This window comes from Neomonachus schauinslandi, chromosome 2, assembly GCF_002201575.2.
Source record: "Neomonachus schauinslandi chromosome 2, ASM220157v2, whole genome shotgun sequence".
Taxonomy (NCBI): domain Eukaryota; kingdom Metazoa; phylum Chordata; class Mammalia; order Carnivora; family Phocidae; genus Neomonachus; species Neomonachus schauinslandi.
In genome coordinates this window covers 131,399,531-131,419,412 of record NC_058404.1, presented here as the reverse complement: position 1 = coordinate 131,419,412, position 19,882 = coordinate 131,399,531, and the positions used below count along the sequence as shown (strand labels likewise).

At 37.8% G+C, this 19,882-nt stretch overlaps 1 protein-coding gene across 1 annotated transcript in view; it reads right to left on the bottom strand.

Annotated features, from left to right (window-relative positions):
- Positions 1-19,882, bottom strand: part of FAM13A (family with sequence similarity 13 member A) — a 336,606-nt gene that overhangs the window by 299,180 nt on the left and 17,544 nt on the right. Inside the window, exons 4-5 of the mRNA XM_044913092.1 lie at positions 17,350-17,539; positions 9,849-10,058 (exon numbers count right to left, since the gene is read on the bottom strand). Coding sequence (XP_044769027.1) covers positions 9,849-10,058; positions 17,350-17,539 — 400 coding nt within the window. The remainder of the gene's footprint in view (positions 1-9,848; positions 10,059-17,349; positions 17,540-19,882) is intronic.

Here is a 19,882-nt window from a genome sequence, read left to right as displayed (position 1 = left end):
AACAGCAAAACAAAACAAAAAAACAAATATCAAAACAATCTGATTTAAAAATGGGCAGAGGATCTAAACAGACATTTTTCCAAAGACATACCGATGACCAACATACACATAAAATGTTCAATATCAACATTATCAGGGAAATGTAAATCAAAACCACAATGAGATATCATCTCATACCTGTTAGAATGGCTATTATCCAAAAGACAAAAAAGATGTGTTGGAGAGGATGTGGAGAAAAGGGAACCTCCATACTGTTTTTCATAGTTGCTGCACCAGTTTACATTCCCACCGGCAGTGTATGGAGGTTCCTCAAAAAATTAAGAATAGAATTACCATATGATCCAACCATGCCACTTCTAGGTATTTATCTGAGGATGATAAAAACACAAATTTGAAAAGATATATGCATCCCTACAGCATTATTTACAGTACCAAGGTATGGAAACAACCTAAAGGTCTGTTGATGGATGCATAGATAAAGATACATACAATGGAAAATATTACTCATCCATAAAAGAGGGAAATCTTATGATTTATAACAATGTGGATGGACCTTGAAGATTATGCTAAGTGAAATAAGTCAAACATACAAAGACAAATACATATGATTTCATTTACATGTGGAATATAAAAAGTAAAACAAACCAAGCTCATAGATACAGAGAGTTAGACTGGTGGTTATCAGAAGTGAAAGGGTTCAGGGGTGGAAGAAATGGGTGAAGGGGGTTGATTGTATGGTAACAGATGGTAACTAGACTTATTGTGATGATCACTTGGTAGTATATACAAAGATTAAATTATTATTTGTACACCTAAAGCTAGTAAAATGTTATACACCAATTTTATCTCAAAAAAGGGGGGAAAAAGGCAGTGAAAGACACTTGAAGGAAAATAAGAAAGATAATACAGGAACATTTCCAAGACCAAAATACAGTATTTTCCAGATTGAAGGGACTTACTAAGTGCCTGACACAATAGATAAAAAAAAAGACTCCAGGCAAGAGCAGGTCCAGGAAAAAATACTGGTGAGAGAATCTCAGAATCAGCACTGCTACCAAATTAGGTGGGAGCAGAAGAAAAAGGGCCAAAGAGGACCCCCCCCCCCAGATATAAAGAATTGATAAATTATTTGAAAAATTTTTGAAAGGTTAGTGGACTTACTGGAAAAAATTTGCAGTTTGAAAAAAAATCTATGTTTTCACTTACATAATTTTCTATAAACCTAAGACACATTTTTTTTTTAAAGATTTTATTTATTTGACAGAGAGAGACACAGCGAGAGAGGGAACACAAGCAGGGGGAGTAGGAGAAGGAGAAGCAGGCTTCCTGCTGAGCAGAGCGCCCTATGCAGGGATCGATCCCAGGACCCTGAGATCATGACCTGAGCCAAAGGCAGACGCTTAACAACTGAGCCACACAGGCGCCCCAAACCTAAGACATATATTAACATTAAGTAGTACATCACACACACACACACACACACACACACACACTTATGTAGTCATAACAAGTCAAACATTAATTAGGATATCAGCTAAACTTGTCATATAACACTACTGGAAGAAATTGTTTGGAGTAAGTTACATTGTCACTTACTAGAGCTAATTCTACATATTTCATAAGCAGAAGTGATGAGATAATGTCTACAAGAAATTAAGATATAACATAAGAGTATTATCAAATGGAAGCAAATACCAAAGAACAGCTAAATAAATGAAATCTGATTTCCTCTAGGAAAGAATTGAGGGCTGCCAAAGGGTGTGTAGGGGTCAGCTGATTTTCTTTAGGAGTCTTTTAATTTTATTTGATTTTTTAAAAGACTATATGCATCTATTACATAAAATACTTTCTTTAAATAAAGGAAAAATATGTTCAAGGCAATGAAGATGCATTTTATTGAGAGTAATAAGGTTACTTAAGAATGGCCATTTCAATGTTTAATTTTACTGAAAGATGACCTAATCCAACTGTATTTACACCCCACCCAACACACACACTGTGCTTACTGTTGAAATCATGTGCCCATGTTTCCCAAACACCTTTGTTCCTGTAATCCTCTCTTCCTAGAGTGCATACTATCTGTGGGAATTCTAGGAGTCCTCCAAAGCCCAGCTGAAGTACTGCCTTCCTCCTCCACAAAGTCCTTCTGATCATCTGTCTTACAAAGGGTTTCTCCCTTTCAACCCTACTCAAATCTGTGGATCCTGACTCGCTATGTATACATTCTATTCCCAAACAAAACTGCAAGCTCACTGCTGGCAAAATATCCTAACTTTTTATGTAAGCAATAAAATACTAAAGCTAATGCCTTCACCTCAAATTAATAATTGGAAAGGAATTTTTTAATCACCAATTTCATACACATAACAGGCAATGTTTATTTTGCATGCTTCAATTTTCATTAAAATCATACAAAATATTAAACAAAATAAAAATTAATAACTTGCAGCCGATACAAAAATATTCCCAAGTCCATCTTGTGTCATTTGCCAACTCAACCAATAATAAAAAATTCAAAGAGTTTCGATTAATTGGGACAAGAATTTTGAAATCTTTATCCTAACTTGAAATTTCTCTTTTCCTCCTTCTTAATCATTAGTCAGGAAGTGCATTTATTCTTCTGTAACTCTTTTGTAATTTTTTTTTAAAGAGATGGCAAAGTTAGGACACAGAAAAGTAAAGAGACAAGTTTTAAGCTTGAAAGTAAAAACGTGGAGGGAATTGCACTAAATGGCTTGCCTTCTTATAAACAAGAAAACAAGGGGCAGAAGCATGGGCTGAGGAGGAACTGGGACATAAGCACAGCAAAGGAAGACTGCATTAAAAATGTGAACTGCAGGGCGCCTGGGTGGCACAATTGGTTAAGCATCCAACTCTTGGTTTTGGCTCAGGTTGTGATCTTAGGGTCATGAGATTGAGCCCCACGTTGGGCTCTGCACTCAGGGTGGAGTCTGCTTCAGACTCTGTCTCCCTCTATCCCTACCCCCCTCAGATAGATAGATAGATAAATAAATAAATAATGCAGATTCCTACATCCCATCTCTATAGAGGATGATTTAATTGGCATGTGATAGGACTTGATCTCTGGGCTGCCACAGTTGAGAAGCACTGGCTTAACCTTTATTAAATATTTATTTATTTTTGTTCTAAGCGTTTGCATGGATAAACTATTTACACAATGAGCTCAGGAAGTACACACTACTACGATCTCCATTTAACAGTTAGGGAAACTAAGAGTGGTGGTTTTAAAATGTCCACAAAGCCTGACACTTCTCCCTTCAAAAGAGGGCACCAAATTCCCTTCCCCTTGAATACAAGCCAGATTACTGACTTATCTTCATGAATAGAATGTGGTACAGAAGATGCTATTTGTCTTCTGAGGCTCAGTCATTAAAAGGATAGCTTTCATCTCTCTCGAGTTGCTCATGCTGAGAAAAGCCAGCCAGCAGCCAACTGGAGAGACCTGTATAGAAGGGACCTGTGGCTTCTTGCCAAGAACCAGCACTGAATTGGAGCCATGTTAGTGAACCACCTTGGAAGCACATCTTCTAGCTCCAGTTAAGCCTTCAGATAATTGCAGCCCTTGACATTTCTTGATAACTTGACAGACCCTGAACCAGTACTGCCCAGCTAATCTACACCTAAATTCCAACCCCACAGAAACTGTGAAAGAAAATAAGTGTTTACCATAGTTTTAAGCCACTTCTTTTTTTTTTTAAAGATTTTACTTATTTATTTGTCAGAGAGAGAGAGCGCACAAGCAAGGGGAACGGTAGGCAGAGGGAGAAGCAGGCTTCCCGTCGAGCAGGGAGCCCAATGTGGGACTTGATCCCAGGACCCTGGGATCATGACCTGAGCCGAAGGCAGACGCTTAACCGACTGAGCCCTCCAGGTATCCCTAAGCCACTACATTCTGGAGTAATTGTTATGTAGCAATAGATAGTTAATACACTGAGGCACAAAAAGGTTAAATAATTTGATCATATTAATGCAGCTAACAAATGGCAAATGGATTTTGAAACTAGCCAGACTGGATCCAGATCCTCTGCTCTAACCCACATGGTATCATCTCTGTCTTCAAAAATGAAGATTATCCTGCCTATACCTTATTAGAGCTGGTGCTGGGATGAAAAGAAATGATATAAATATCTGCTAGCTATTGAACTGAAGAGTCAGTAGTTATTTAGCATCTATTATTAACACTAAAAGGCATAAGTTTTTTTTTTTTTTTTAAAGATTTTATTTATTTGACAGAGAGACACAGCAAGAGAGGGAACACAAGCAGAGGGAGTGGGAGAGGGAGAAGCAGGCTTCCCGCCGAGCAGGGAGCCCGATGCGGGGCTTGATCCCAGGACCCCCGGATCATGACCTGAGCCGAAGGCAGACGCTTAACGACTGAGCCACCCAGGCGCCCCAAAAGGCATAAGTTCTTAAAGAGAATTTTAAAATAGAAAAAAAAACATAAATTATCTATACAAATTGAGAAAACACACCCCAGTAAAAAATTTCCCCACAGAAAATCATTTAAGCACTTTTTTTTTTTTTTAAAGATTTTATTTATTTGACAGAGAGAGACACAGCGAGAGAGGGAACACGAGCAGGGGGAGTGGGAAAGGGAGAAGCAGGCTTCCCACGGAGCAGGAAGCCCGATGCGGGGGCTCGATCCCAGGACCCTGGGATCATGACCTGAGCCGAAGGCAGACGCTTAACGACTGAGCCACCCAGGTGCCCCGAAAATCATTTATTTTAAACTCATTTTGTTACTTCCAGCTATGTCAATCATTTAAGATTTCTAAGACAAAAACATCAATTCTGTAATTTCTCACCAATTTAATTAGTATCCACCATAGATTTTTGCTATTTTTTACCCATACATTCATTAAATTGTGATACATTTTTAAAAACAGTGTTATGGACTAAATTTTGTCCATAAAAAATTCACAGGTTGAAGCCTTAACCCCCAATGTGACTCTCTTAGGAGATGGGGCCTTAATGGAAGGTAATTAAGGTTAGATGAGGCCATAAAGGTAGGACCCTAGTCCAATGCATTGGTGTCCTTATAAGAAAGGAAAAAGATACCGGGAGAGCTCAAACACAGAAAAGGCCATGTGAGAACACAGTGAGAAGGTATCATCTGCAAGCCAAGGAGAGAGGTCTTATCAGAAACCACCCCTGCCAGCACTTTGATCTTGGACTTCTAGCCTCCAGAACTATGAGAAAACAAATTTCTGTTGTTCAGATGAGTCGACATAGAGGACTATGAAATTCAAATCTTTAGCCTTCATCCCCTTCTCCTAAGCACTGACAGTCATTTTAGTCATCTATTTAAAATGAGCTCCTCTTCACGGCCTCATAATTACCTTCCCCTCGTGACTTCCATTATTTATATTAATGGACCAACTGTCAAGATGCCATATCAGGATCTCTCTTCCTTCTTCAATAGCAATAGCAGGATCTGAGAAAGATGACTAATAAAGCCCCACAAAGAGATCATCAGACCCTACCAAGCTAATAGCATGTGAGCCTTTGGCTTAAGTCCCAGATTCACCTGAGAACAGGGAAAGGAGCATTAGTGAGCTGCAAAAGGTTCCTAGAAAGTTCATGACTGTGCTTCTTCCTTTCCTGACAAAAGATCAGGTCTGACAGCCTAAAGCATTTGAATAAGCAAAGGCCCCACCCTAGGTACAGACTGAAAAGATATGAATTACTGTAGACAAAAAAACAGCAGTTGCCTCAGGTCTCCTCAAAGCACTAAATTAGCAGGGAGCTCTCCCTGGTGCTACTTCCACTTTATCTTAAAACGTTCTTCCTGATTTATTAGTTTCTATTCACAACAGTGTGACAAACTGGCCTTCTGGCGGCATGGCCCTCCCCAAACATATGGGCATCAGGGCTGGGCCACCACACTACTCCCCTCCCTAACCCACTGTTCTTCAAGTCACATAAACTCAAAACTGTAGGGTTATCTTTGACTCCTTTCTTACTCTCATTAACTACTGGCCACCCTGTAATGTTTATGTTTTCTTTAAAATTCCGTTACCAGTTTCTGTTGGGATGCTGAGAAAGTTCTGGAGATGGATAGTGGTGATGGCTGTACAAAAGTATGAAGTGCTTAATGCCACTGAGGTGTGTACTTAAAAATGGTTAAAATAGTCCATTTTATGTTACATATACTTTACCACAATTTAAAAAAAATTCCACTGCCAAGTATTTGTCAGATACAGGTCCTTAGGACCAAGACCTAGGTTTCTGTGGCTCTTCTAGAGGTTCTCCCTGCACCTTCCCATCCATCCATCTTACAGAGCACCGCTAAACATACTGCTTCCATCCTAGGACTTCTTTCTTCAAAAATGGACTGTTTGTAGGTCAATATTAATTCCTTAACCTAACATTCAAAATGCTCTATCATCTAGTCTCAGCATACATTTATTTATTGTTTGTTTGTTTTGAAGAGAGCACGAGCATGTGCGGGGGGAGGGGCAGAGGGAAAGGGAGAGAGAGAATCTTATGCTGGCTTCTCGCCCAGAGCAGAGCCTGACTCAGGGCTTGGGGCTCTCAAGATGGAGATCCTCCATCCTGAGATCATAACCTGAGCCAAAATCAAGAGTTGGATGCTTAGCCCACTGAGCCACCCAGGTGCCCCTCAGCCTACTTTTTAAAGTTATTCCATTTGCTAATTGCCTGTAGCTATGCACAGCTCTGTTAGACACTTCTCACACTGACCGTGTTTTTGCTCATGCCCTTTTCCTTGCCTATATGATTTTCTTCTCCATCCAAAGTCATGTGCCCCATTTTACTTTTTCCACAAAGTGTTCTCTGACCACCATAATCCAGACTGATTTCCCTCTCTCCTCGTTACCACTGACTGGATGTCCTTACCACTCATTTGAAGTACTGTAGAATGTATACCATACACATTCTACCTCCTCAATTAAATCACACACTCCTTAAAGTCAGAATGTTTTATCTTTTATTTCTTGGTATCATCCTGTGTCTAAGTAGGAGGGGTTAAATAAATACTGATGGACTGATCCAATTCCATTTCATCAAGTAACAACAAAAAACATTCGTTGTGAGATGGACATAGTTGCATTTATATTACAGAAGATTTTCAATAGGAAACATTCAAATAAAGGAATTTCTAGTTAATCCTAAATGAAATGAATGGTATCCTAAAATCTTTTTATTGCTTGCAATCCACATCTATGCCCAAAACATAACTGAGATTGTTAAAATAAAAAAGTGGATATGTTATTGGCCCACCTAGGTAAGGATAAGAGATCAAAAATCATGAAATACTGCCAAGCTGAGACAATTATACTGGAAACCTCAGTCAAGAAAGGCAAGTTGTTGCAGTCAGAGGTAAGTTTAACAAGACCACGGGAAAGGATGATCGCACAAGTCCTTTAGAGTCTCTCTTAAATATGAACTGTCTAAACCAGGGCTGTGCCTCAAGCAAAAAGTTCTGGCAGACATCAACTTTAGATGGAAGTTTTTGATAAATACCTGGTATGCAGAAATATTGGTATGCGAACTAAAGATACAATCTCAGAACTTCAGACACCAGTCAAGTCTAAAATTGATAATCTGTTATACAAGAGAAAGAATCTAAATGGTGTTCTTCACACAGAGGGTCATTGTTGATCTGCATGATCACAGGATGATCTAGAACTGCAGGAATGCTTACAGGCAACAGACTGTCCTCAGTGGAAGTTTTGGTTGAATGTCTGAAAAAATACTTAGTTGAGGCTCTACAGTTCTATCCCATAAAGCATGGAAGAGAGGATCCTGATGTGAAAAATTATGAAATACCCTGCTTTTTACACAGGATAGAATTTGAAGGCCCTTAATATTTTTTTTTTTTAAAGAAATCTGGCATGGGATTGTGACAGAATATAAAAGCTATTTAATCGGTTATTATGAGGACTGAAATATAAAAGTAGGGTAACCTTTTTTATCAAAACACTTTTATTACATACTTATTGCATTTTAATGTCCAAGTGTAACATCTGCCTTTAGTGAGTCTGTAAAGAGCCTTGCCACTTCCAGCTTTCGAGCGACCAGCTGAGCGTGTACCCTCCACTCTAAGAGTACCACATACAGCATAAACCAAGAGAAACACCATAGCTCTTTTCTACCTGAATTATTAAAGAGAAATTTATTTTCAAGAGGCTGTACTATCTGATAGCTAAAAGCATACTTTATTTCCTTCTGTCACTTAGCAGCTTACAACTAGTAGGTACTTCCATTAATAGCTCCTTTATTGAACATCTCAGATCTAGCCCTAAAGGTTTTTAGGAAGTGAGAGACTACTACTACTATGGCAAAAGTCAGTATCTCCGCCCCATTTAGAATTTGTTATTTGTGCATAATCACACAACCCCTTAGGTTGGGTATATAACCAGCTTTACTTTTAGAATGATACCACTTGCTTTTTATGATGCAAATCAGTTTTTCTGGCTACCAGGGTGAAAGGTCATGAATGAGAAGATAATTTACAAAGAAGAGCTAAAGTATAACGAAATATTACTATAAAGTAACAAAAATAATAAAACAGTGCATTCCCTTTATCAAATGAAAGCTATTCTAAGAAACCTGATAAAACCTTTTAAAATTCACAAGTGTTCACAAATAATATAGTATCATTAATATTAGTATCTTAAAATTAAGATAATATTAATAATAAAGATTCTTAGTAATACTAAGTATTTGATTACTAAATATTTTGTATGAAGGACATATTTAAATCTTCAACTAGCTTTTGTAGCAATCATTTTAAAATGATTTTCAGAAATTTATCTTAAAATTTAACATCTCCGTGACAAGGATAAAATAATATTCTTAGAAGAATCAGTTAAGGAGCAATGGCTACCTCCTTCAGATCCTCATACATACAAACATGAAAAAGTTCAGTTTCGAATGAACAAGCCTCAAACAGGTCACTTACTATCACTTACCGATACGGAAATCTTTATTAAAAGCACTTAGATCACCCAAACAAATGGTTCTGCAACTTTTGCTTTCATATTTGATCACTATTTTTCAGTAGACTGCAACATACAACATGGCTTTCTCACTTACCCATTCTTTAGCATACTTACTACATGTGAATAATTACACCACTGCTTTAAAGAAATGTGGTTTTAAGCAACATCCTTTTTAACCTGGCAATTAGCACTCTTAAAAATATATGTTCTCTTTTTCACTCTAACGTGGCACAAATCAGGAAAGAAATGGCTTTTCAAGACTAAATCATTTTTCTTACTATATTTGAGAGGGAGAACTAAATAATGATGCCTATAATTACTAGCTTTAAATTTCAAGTTTCTTCATTCAAAATCACTTCATAATGCAATCAAAAACCAATTTTCCTCCAGTTGTGTAAAATGAACACAATTATTTTAGGGCTCAGTCTTGCTTGTGAGAGAAAGACAGCAGACCACTGACCATTCAGTCTCAAAAGGTCACTAACCAAATACAATTTAATTAATTAATACTTCCTACATAGAATTTAATGCCTTATTCTCACTCCTTCTAGGACAGCCACTAGTCAGAAAAGAATTTCTCTGGCCCACAAATATTAGGGCTTTTCAATATTAAGTATTCATCTGCCAACAGTCTCGGAAATTACACTTAATAGTGGTATTTCATAACCAGTTTAGTATTATTTTAGGGTAGATAATGGGGCCCTAGAGTAACTAAAATAGAAAGATGGTGGTGATGGAGAGACCACTAATATTTAAAAGCTTAGCTTAATATTTAAAATTTAGGTGTTTAATATGTAAAGGCTTACTTTTAGCTGAAAAATAAAACAGGTTGAAGTGCTAGAAGGATTTAACCGCACTAACCCCGAAAGAGCTGAACGAATCGAGGGTGCAATGTGGAGGTGACCACGCTCTCTGGCAGCTCCCTCAGGAACAGCTTCAACAGACTGGCTGCTGAGCAGACGTCCCCGTCTCTGCCAAGCTCCACCGGGGCTCCACTCTCGAACTTGCATCGGAGCTGTTCCACCACCTTCACGTTGCCATTCACCCTAAAAAGGCCTTCCTGGGTGAGTCCTGGAGCAGGGGAGCAGACATGCAGAAAATAAATGGAGGTCTCTCATAGACACTAACTCTAGAGAACAGTAACCACAAAATAAATAAATCTCACTACAGGATTTTCTAAAGGATTATCCAGTTCTGGAAAATGTTCACATTTTGCAAAAACACTTTCCTACAGTAATCAATTTTCACACCTACTATGTATCAACTAAAAATATCATACAGGATTGTTCTAAAAGCTGACCTCTAAGAATAAGGTTAGGACACATATAAACATAGAACAGATTCTTCTACAGAAAACTGCATTCATATAATCTGCAGTACATTACAGGAAACTTACCCTGGGCTCCAACAGCAGCTTAGCATTTTGAAAACTATTTAAAAGAAAAACTAATAGGTATGTAAGGAACTTCTTAACTGTATGTGATTATCTTTGTAATAATTAAGAAATATTCTTTAGTAATCACTGAATTCCAAGGATAAGACTCTATGAGATTAAAAAAGTAGCATAAGACAAGTTCGTTGCCTTCAGCCAGTTGACAGGGGATATTACTGTTGGCTGGAGTCAGCACAGAAGGCTCCTTAAAGGTGCCTTTGGGTGCTCTGCACCATCTCTGACTAAAGCATAGGGAAGATGGGAAGACTAGGGCTGATGAACTGTGAAGTTAACGCAGTTTAAGCTTCAGGGCCCCGTCATTTATTTAGGCCCTTTCCAATGCTTGTCCCTAATTCTTATTCTTAATTTTGTATTCTTTTTCTTGAAAAGGGCCACCAAAGGGTTAAGCAGCAGGACACATAAAACCCTGATTTATCCCCAAAAAAGAGGAACAAATATATGAATTGAGAGGCAGAGACAAGGCAGCATAAAGGAAGATAAACACATGGAAATGTGGAGTGTTTACGTCAAAAAGCCATGGGGTAATAAAATGGAAGAAATGGGATAGGGCCACAAATGGCAAGTTCAACAGTGAAGATCTGGGGTGCCCAGCTGGCTCAGTCTGTAGAGCATGCAACTCTTGATCTCAGGGTCATGAATTTGAGCCCCACGTTGGGCGTAGAGCTTACTTAAAAACAAAAAGGGAAGACTTTATCATGGGAGCATTAAGGGGTAGGGGGAACACAATATAATCAAGCATTAAGAAGATCTTGCTAGCTGAGAAAAGAATGGAGAGGGCAGAAAGCCTGCCTTAGGGAACCACATTCTACCCTAAGACAATAAGACAGAGATTCCAGTGGGAAGGGTGAAAAAGGAGAGAAAAAAAGATGATTGGGTAATTTAGTACAAAAAGGAAGTAAGGAAGAAGAGTTGAAAGGTAATTTTAAGGTTTAAAAACTAGTAAGGTTTAAAAACTAGGAATCCAGGAAAAAGCACTGTTAAAGGATAAGGTGAAGTGGGGATGGGCGATGGTAGCGGTTTAGGGGAAAGGTAATGATTTCCAGCTGGGTTCAAGGAGACAGAACACCATGTAAGAAAGCCAGCCAGCTTGTGGAGGCATGCTGAAGGTACAAGGAACAATCTTTCTAGTAAAAAGGAACCCAAGGACTCAACCAGCCACTATTCTTTTGAGAGCCTAATGGTGAAATTCAGCAATGATACAGGCATTGAAGTCCATGAGAATTATTTAGATGGGGGGGGGGGTTGTTTGTTTATATCAGCTTTTGCTTCTTTCTCTTACCTGCTAATTGTATCGCTCTTTCTAAAGAAAAAGAAGCTAATTTCATTTTAATTTGTAATTTGATAAAACATTTATGAACCCTTCAATTCAATAAATATGTAATAAGTACTTGGCACTGTGTTAAGGAACTTAAAAAAAAAAAATTCAAACACTACCATTATCCTTATGGAGTTTGTAGACTGATAAGATGTTTGCATATAAACTTTGGATGTGAAGAACATGAATATCAAAAGTTGACAAGAATTTTAGCTCCAATTTTGATAAAAGTTTGTGAAACCAGAGAGGGTATTAAAAGTATTTCACCAACCAGTGTGACCAGGGCACCACGTAATCAGAGGAGATGAGTCAGCATGTGTGGTAGGCAGCTTCTCAAATGGCCCTAATGATGTCCATCTCCTGGTATCCACACTCATGTGTAATCCCTTCCCCTCGCATGTGATCTGGATCTAGTGCCTTGCTTCTAACCAGGAGAATATAATAAAATTATGTGATTAGGTTCTAATCTTGCTTTTGAGATTAGTCTATACAAGATTGATGTTCATCTTACTTGTTTGTTTCTCTCTGGCTTTGCAGGCTTGCTCACTCTGATGAATCAGCTGCTTTTTATTTGGTTAGCTATCTTATGAGAGGTCCACGTGGCAAGGAACGGAGGGTGGTTTCTGGAACACCAGCCAGTGAGTAACTGAGACCCTCAGGTCAACAGCCCACAAGGAACTGAATCCCGCTAACAACCACGTGAATGAGCTTGGAAGTGAACCTTCCCCCAGTCAAGTACTGTTATGACTGCAGCCTTATAGGAGACCCTAAGATAGAAGATACAACTAGACTGTGCCCAGATTCCTGACCCACAGAAACTATGAGATAATAAACACTGTTGTTTTAAACTACTATGTTTTGGGGTAATCTGTTACACAGCAACAAATATGATGCCATTCCCTTTAATACTGCAGAATCTGTTATTGAGAGACTTCCCATTTAACTCATTTTTAAAGCTTTCAAGGTCTATTTCCTCCATTCTACAAGCTTTATCTGTAACTCCAGAAATGTGTACTGCCTTCAACAGACAGCACCCAAAAAAGAGCACCCATCTCTGGTCAAGGCCCAAATCATGAAAATTTAGAATTCTGCATCTCAGTCCTATATCTACCCAGCTCCTGAGCCTGTTTTTGGCCAGCAAACGCCTCTTGGACCTGATTTCACAGTGTTTTTCTAGCTTTGACCTTAGGTTTTCTTTTCCAACTAGGCTTTTTGACCCTTCCCTCAAATAAATATTTCCAGTTATTCCAAAATAACTACCCAGCTCTAAGAACTGGCTTTGGTCCTTCAAGGTCCCTGATCCCACTGCCCTTTATTGGCAGAGAGATAAGATATAAATGGGAGTCATTGAGGTTCATGCTTCTTCTCGACTATTTTTTCTGCCCCTATTCCATTTATTTGTTTAACTCTCTTCCCTCAAAAATATCTCTCACCCAAACAATTCTTATAATACCCAGTGATTTTCAACTAGGGGCAATGTCCCCCTGGCTCTATTATACTTTGGGGGAAAAAAACCCATACAATTTTTTAAAGTCCCTTACAAATTTATAATATATTCAATACCCATATGAGGCTTACCAGACTATGTCATCTCTCAATTTTCCTACTCCAAATTCTTAGGAAAAAGAAATGTTCACAGGAAGGAGATGCTTAGAAGGCTTTGTAAAGTTATTCTCGTATATTTCCGAGATTCTCCTATATTTGACTTCAGGAGGTACAGGTTAATCAACACAAAACAGCAACTTAATAATTTGTTTAAAAATGAAAAAATTATATAAATGAAATAACATCTACCCCATTGACAGTCACTTTCCTGTACAATTGAGATATTTATTTCAAAACAGTATGAATACATCGTTAGAAACTGAAAATGCCAGAAGTCAGAATTGGCATTTCTGGCACACTGGCCCAGAAAGTAGGACAATAAATGAGCATATTCTGACACCTGGTGGTAAGTGGAGAGTTCTACACTATTTAAAATGGTATATTCCCATAGGATCTTCACGCTAAAGAGAAGGAATCCAGTAACACTGTCAGCAAGATTAGTTATTTTTAAATAGTATAAAGATGATCTAGCTTATAACTTGTAAGATTTTCCTTCAAATGGGAAAAATTACATATTTTTCCTTTTTTTTTCCTTTTTAGGAAAATAAGTTCAAAGTCTTTTCAAAGGACCTTCATATTGACCTTAACAAACCCTTTCTGTACTAAAATTCTTTCATAACGAAGAGTTTTCCCTCAAGTTGTTAAAGGTCTACATGTACTGTGATCATTCTTTAATATTTAATGTAACTACCTAGGGTTAAATAATATGACCAATCATCCCTACCTCTGATACCTGACAGAGGGCCTACTGGATTGTGCATAGTAGGTGCACAATAAGGAGAGGCACAATAACTGTTGACTTAAAAAAATACAAAATAATTAATGAAGCTAATTGAAGTATCTTGCCCACAAACTGCATTCCACCCTTCAGACTTACACAAAGTTTTTGGTTTATTAACATGATAGTTTCAGACATAGTAAGGAACTTCTCGTTGTCTCCACAGTAATTAACTACACAGCCTTTCAAAATATAGGATAGGTGCCCTACCCACCTTAACTTCCTAAGCCAAGATTCTGATTCCGTGGGTCTGAAATATCACCAATGGATGGGTATTCTGAAAAGATTCCACTAGTATTCTATTTTACATCTCTAGTTAAGAAGGACTGATTTAGCCCCTGAAAATATTTAGTTCGCATTACCTGAATATACCCGACTAAACTGTAAGTATGGGTAAGAAGAGACAGAAGAAAACCAATACCTAATTCAGATTTTGCCAAAAAGTTCATAGAGTGATGCTGTGAATTTAACTGGTTCAACTCCTACAGAGTTGATTACAAATGCACATATCCTTGACCCAGGGCTACAGATACACCCACAGTGCTTGAAATGAACCGTGTGAACAATTGGTCACTGAATCATTGCTTACAGATTGCAAAAGACTACATACAATTCAATATTCACCAGCATGTGACTGCTTAAAGAAATGATACATGTATATAGTCAGTGTGTAAGGGAAAAAAGAATTACATGAGTAAAGTTTTTTATGCAATATGGAAAGATCTCCACAATATACTGCTAAATGACTTTTTGAAAAGATTCGTAACTGTGAAATGCTGTATTTATATTCAAGGGGAAAAAAGAACATATGCATATATGATTATATATATTCATAAATTATCTTGGTAAGACTATATCAGACACTGGTAAAGTAATGTTTTGGGAGGGGAAATGAATAATCAGGGGACAGGTTTTGGAGGGAGAGATTTTTCAGTGCATATCCAGTATTTTGCACCACATAAAAGATACTAACTAGTCAATAATTTTTTTTTTTTAAAGATTTTATTTACTTATTTGACAGAGAGAGAGAGACAGCGAGAGAGGGAACACAAGTAGGGGGAGTGGGAGAGGGAGAAGCAGGCTTCCCGCCGAGCAGGGAGCTCGAAGTGGGGCTCAATCCCAGGATCATGACCTGAGCCGAAGGCAGACGCTTTAACGACTGAGCCACCCAGGCACCCCTAATTTTTTAAAACTTAAAAATGAAAATGATTTTACATAAGAGTAACCCTAAGAGGCTATTACTCAGTCATTATTAAGTAAAAGATCAGAACACTGACTATACCAAAACCAAAATATTTTAGGTAGTCACACTTTGGTATCCAAATGAATACTACTGAACAACCCTATTTAAGAGGTTAAATGAATTACCTAGAGATCCATTTATATCTAAATCAGCAGGATACAGTTTTACTCAATACTGAGTGTTTTTGAGTCCTTCAAAGCTCTAACAATTTGATGTGGCTTCAAGATCCTATAGGCCAGGGCACCTGGGTGGCTCAGATGGTTAAGCTTCTGCCTTCGGCTCAGGTCATGATCTCAGGGTCCTGGGATCGAGTTCCGCATCGGGCTCCCTGCTCCTTGGGAGCCTGCTTCTCCCTCTGCCTCTCTCTCTCTCTCGCTCTGTCTCTCATGAATAAATAAATAAAATCTTTAAAAAAAAAAAAAAAAAAGATCCTATAGGCCAGCGTCCCATCTTCCTGCCATTCTGTATACTACACCTTTTTTGTTTAACCTGTTTAATGTATTTGAATAAACCCAGAGCTATTCTCTAAGAATCTTACCTGTCTGCAGCTTATCATCCTCTAAACATACAGGGACATCTCCTATGCAGTAAGAGTGCAAGACTGGCTCTTCAGTTTTCAGAACAAAATATCATTTTGTCATCTACATACCTAGGAACCTGAGCAAATAGTTGCTTTTTCAGTTAACACAAGACACCTGACCTTCTGAGGGCTGAACTACGTGCCATACCCTTCCTGTCACAAGCTGACTCACATTCCTACAGAGTAACAGATGCACTGTGCTTCTCACGTATTTCCAATAAAGGATTGTTCTTAGTGGGGGGTGGGGGGGAATGGACTCGTAATCATGGGATGATAAGGAAACAAACTGCACAAAGTACAGAATGCCTCTGAAGTCTCAAGTTTTCCCTTTAAAAATTCCTAATTTTAAACCCTATTCTGCAATGAGTCTTTTGTGTAGAAATGTTGTTTCCCTATAGAAAACAATGAAAATTCCAAGCTTTTCCCTCACAAGATTTCCTTCCCAAACCTGCTAAAGCTTACTGATACTTATTATGTAGTTTGGGGTTTTCCTATCATATTACCCTAGTTTGAACAACATGAATATAGGGGATATGGAAGAATTTTCTCTCTACTTATCCAGGTTTTTAAGTCCCATTTTAATTAAAATCATTAAAAAAAAGCTGTAAGATAGCTCTCAATAACAGAGAGATTTATCTTTTTATCACTCAATGAACTACGTTATTCTCCAATTGTTTTACATGCTTAATTGTATCACTTCAAAAGCAAATGACCCCCATAATAGGCTATATACCATACTTTTTTTTTCTTTAGTATCCCTACTGAGTTTATGAAAGCAATCAAGGCATCCAGTAAGTTCAGGATTGAACTCAGCTGAAAAAGATACCCCAAAAGTGTTCTGTTACACTAAACATTACTCTCAGTTGGAATTTAATGAATCAAGAGAAGTCACTATTATTAGAACATGTATTATATTTTTAAGATTTATTTGAGAGAGAGAGTGAACACACACACATGCATGAGCAGGGAGAATGGCAGAGAGGGAGAGGGAGAAGCAGGCTCCCCGCTGAGCAAGGAGCCCAATTCAGGACTCGATCCCAGGACCCTAGGATCATGACCCGAGCCCAAGGCAGATGCTTAACCAACTGAGCCACCCAGGCACCCCGGAACAGTGTATTTTAGAACTCAAATCTAGGAATCATTCCAAACCAGAGATTTCAGTGATTAAATTGATTGGTCCATGGTAAATTGAACAGTAGTGTCAAAATAATATTATGCAGTAATACTGCTCTTAATGTCCTTTTTAAAGGACAAGGTATATTACATAATTTGATATTCTAATTAAGGTGTTTTAGGGAATATTCTAACACATCGTGAAGCAGCTCACAAAGAAACCTTCTTCTTGTAAGCAGGAACGGTAAGCACAACGGTGTGAAACCACAACTTACCATGCTTCACCAAGTACTCCACGATAGTCCCCACTATAGCTGGAATGCCGTTCTCTGTGAGCCCCTGCTGCTGAAGGTCTTGGAGGCTGACTCCAAATAACTTCTTATAGGTTGAATTCCTCTGCTCATTTAGTGGCACTGCCACTATCTTTTTCATGTCTTCTTTCAGCCGAACTGCTGCTTTACTTTGCTTAAAAAAAACATAAGAAAAAAGAGCAGTCAGTCATATTTACCACAGGAGGTTGCATGGTTAGCTGAAACGAAACGTAAGTGTCTGGAGACCCATAGGAGTGGTCTTTACTAATTTTTACTTCCACTCAAGTCAAAACTATTAACATCTCTCACAGGTTGCTCAGTGTCATGAATGGCACATACTGATAGAATAGTTAAAAGAATGAAAAATGAGAAACCTAAGGCCACAACTTAACTGTAGCTAAGGGAGGGAGCAATACACTGCAGTATCTAAGACAGACTATTACAGTAACCAAGGGGTGTGACTCAGAAGTACCTGCTTAGCAGGAAAAGAAAACATTTATAAGATCACTGAAACTCCACGCAGATCCTAGTACAAGAGGTTTCTGAAGACGAAAATGTATCTAGATGCCATTTTAAGGTAGCTTTAATTTGGAGTCTTAGAAAAAAATATATTTAAGTAGAGTGAACATTGGTTTCTCTGATTTCATTACATCTGTGAATATCTCATTACTATTTTGGCACATAAAATCAGTTCAATTCTCACTGAGGTTCAAAATATTCTATCTCTGAAACAGCAACATTTCATGTAGTCACAATTTAAACATTTTCACAAGACTGTACATATTATAAGTAAAAAGTGCAGCTTATATTTAACTAATTCAAATTATCACAACAATGAAAATCCACACAAATGTTTCTTCCTTTTAATAGAAATTCCCACCCCAAGGAAGTACTACATTAAATCATATTAAAATTTATCTTTTATAACTTAATGAGGGATTTTCTTTTTGAAGCATGTGTGCTATATAAATGTTATGTATTTATGAGTCTAAACACTGAAAAGCTGGAAAAATACAAACCATTTTATCTGGGGACAGAGGCAGTAGATTGGGGGAAACTTTCACTCTTTGAGAATGAATGTAGCAACCAACAAAAGTGTAAATATTGTAAGTGCAAGCTCATGTAGCTATTACCATCTAAAAGTAGACACCTTACCTCCAGTTTAGAATTGAGGAAACAAAGTTCAGAGTTAAGTAATTTAGCAGAAGTCACAGAACTGGTAGGTTCCATCCTCCTCTAGGTCCATGTTCCTCTTCTTAAAGTTAGATTTATATTAATGTACTAGTGCAGTTTGTATATAATTATAGTAACATACTACAATCAACTCTATATATGACCCGAGAAAATGACAAAGTTAATTCTACAATCTTGATTTTGAGTACGGTCCCTGTATTCTCACCTTGATTTTGAATCTTATAATCTACAGAATCACACCAACTTCCATTGAGATGTTTACATATTTTGGTAGGTCATATTTGAAAGCCAGATTTTTCTAGTGAAAATTCAGCAAATGTAAAGTTACAATAGAGATTTGGTATCTATTATTATTTTATCTATAATATCTATAGATATTATTTATGATGATCTATAGTATTATCATAGTGTTAGTTACTACAGAGTAGTAGTATGGGCAGTAACTGTGATCTGTTGCTAAGGAAATTATGAATTTATTAATTAAGCCAAATTTATAATAGCTAATAATTTTTTTGCGGGAGTTAAAAACCTATCAATCTCCTTCAATTGAACACAGGAGAAATTTCAGTCAACCAGGTGTATCTGGTGAGCAAGAGGCCAAAAAGTAACCAGTATAAATGAAACGTTGAAAATACTCTCAAAATGTAGCACTAAAAACAGCTGACAATATAAGGTTAAATCCTACACATCTTATCTTACTTTTGTTTTATCTTCTTACAGGGACAATACAGCACAGTGTTTTGGAGCATGAAACCAGGCTTCCTGTTTCAAGTTTCATTCTGCTCTAATTAGCTGTGAACCTTAGACAAGTCATTTGACTTGTGTGTGCCTATTTCCCTATCTGTGAAACAGTGATGCTAAGAGTTCCTCTCTCATGCGGATGGATATAGGAGACTGCAATGAATTCACATACGTAAAGGAATGAGAAGAACACCTGGCACACTGATTATGGATTGTTACAAATCACTACAACCATCATCATCATCATCCTCATTCTTCCAGGAAATTATTCTGATTTCTTCTTTAAAAAATGGAGATACACTCAATTATTTCTATACTCGATATGTGTCTAAAGTTTGCCTTTTTTTTTTTTTTTAAAGATTTATTTATTTATTTGACAGAGAGAGACACAGCGAGAGAGGGAACACAAGCAGGGGGAGTGGGAGAGGGATAAGCAGGCTTCCCACAGAGCAGGGAGCCCGATGCGGGGCTCGATCCCAGGACCCTGGGATCATGACCTGAGCCGAAGGCAGACGCTTAACCAACTGAGCCACCCAGGAGCCCCTAAAGTTTGCTTTTTAAG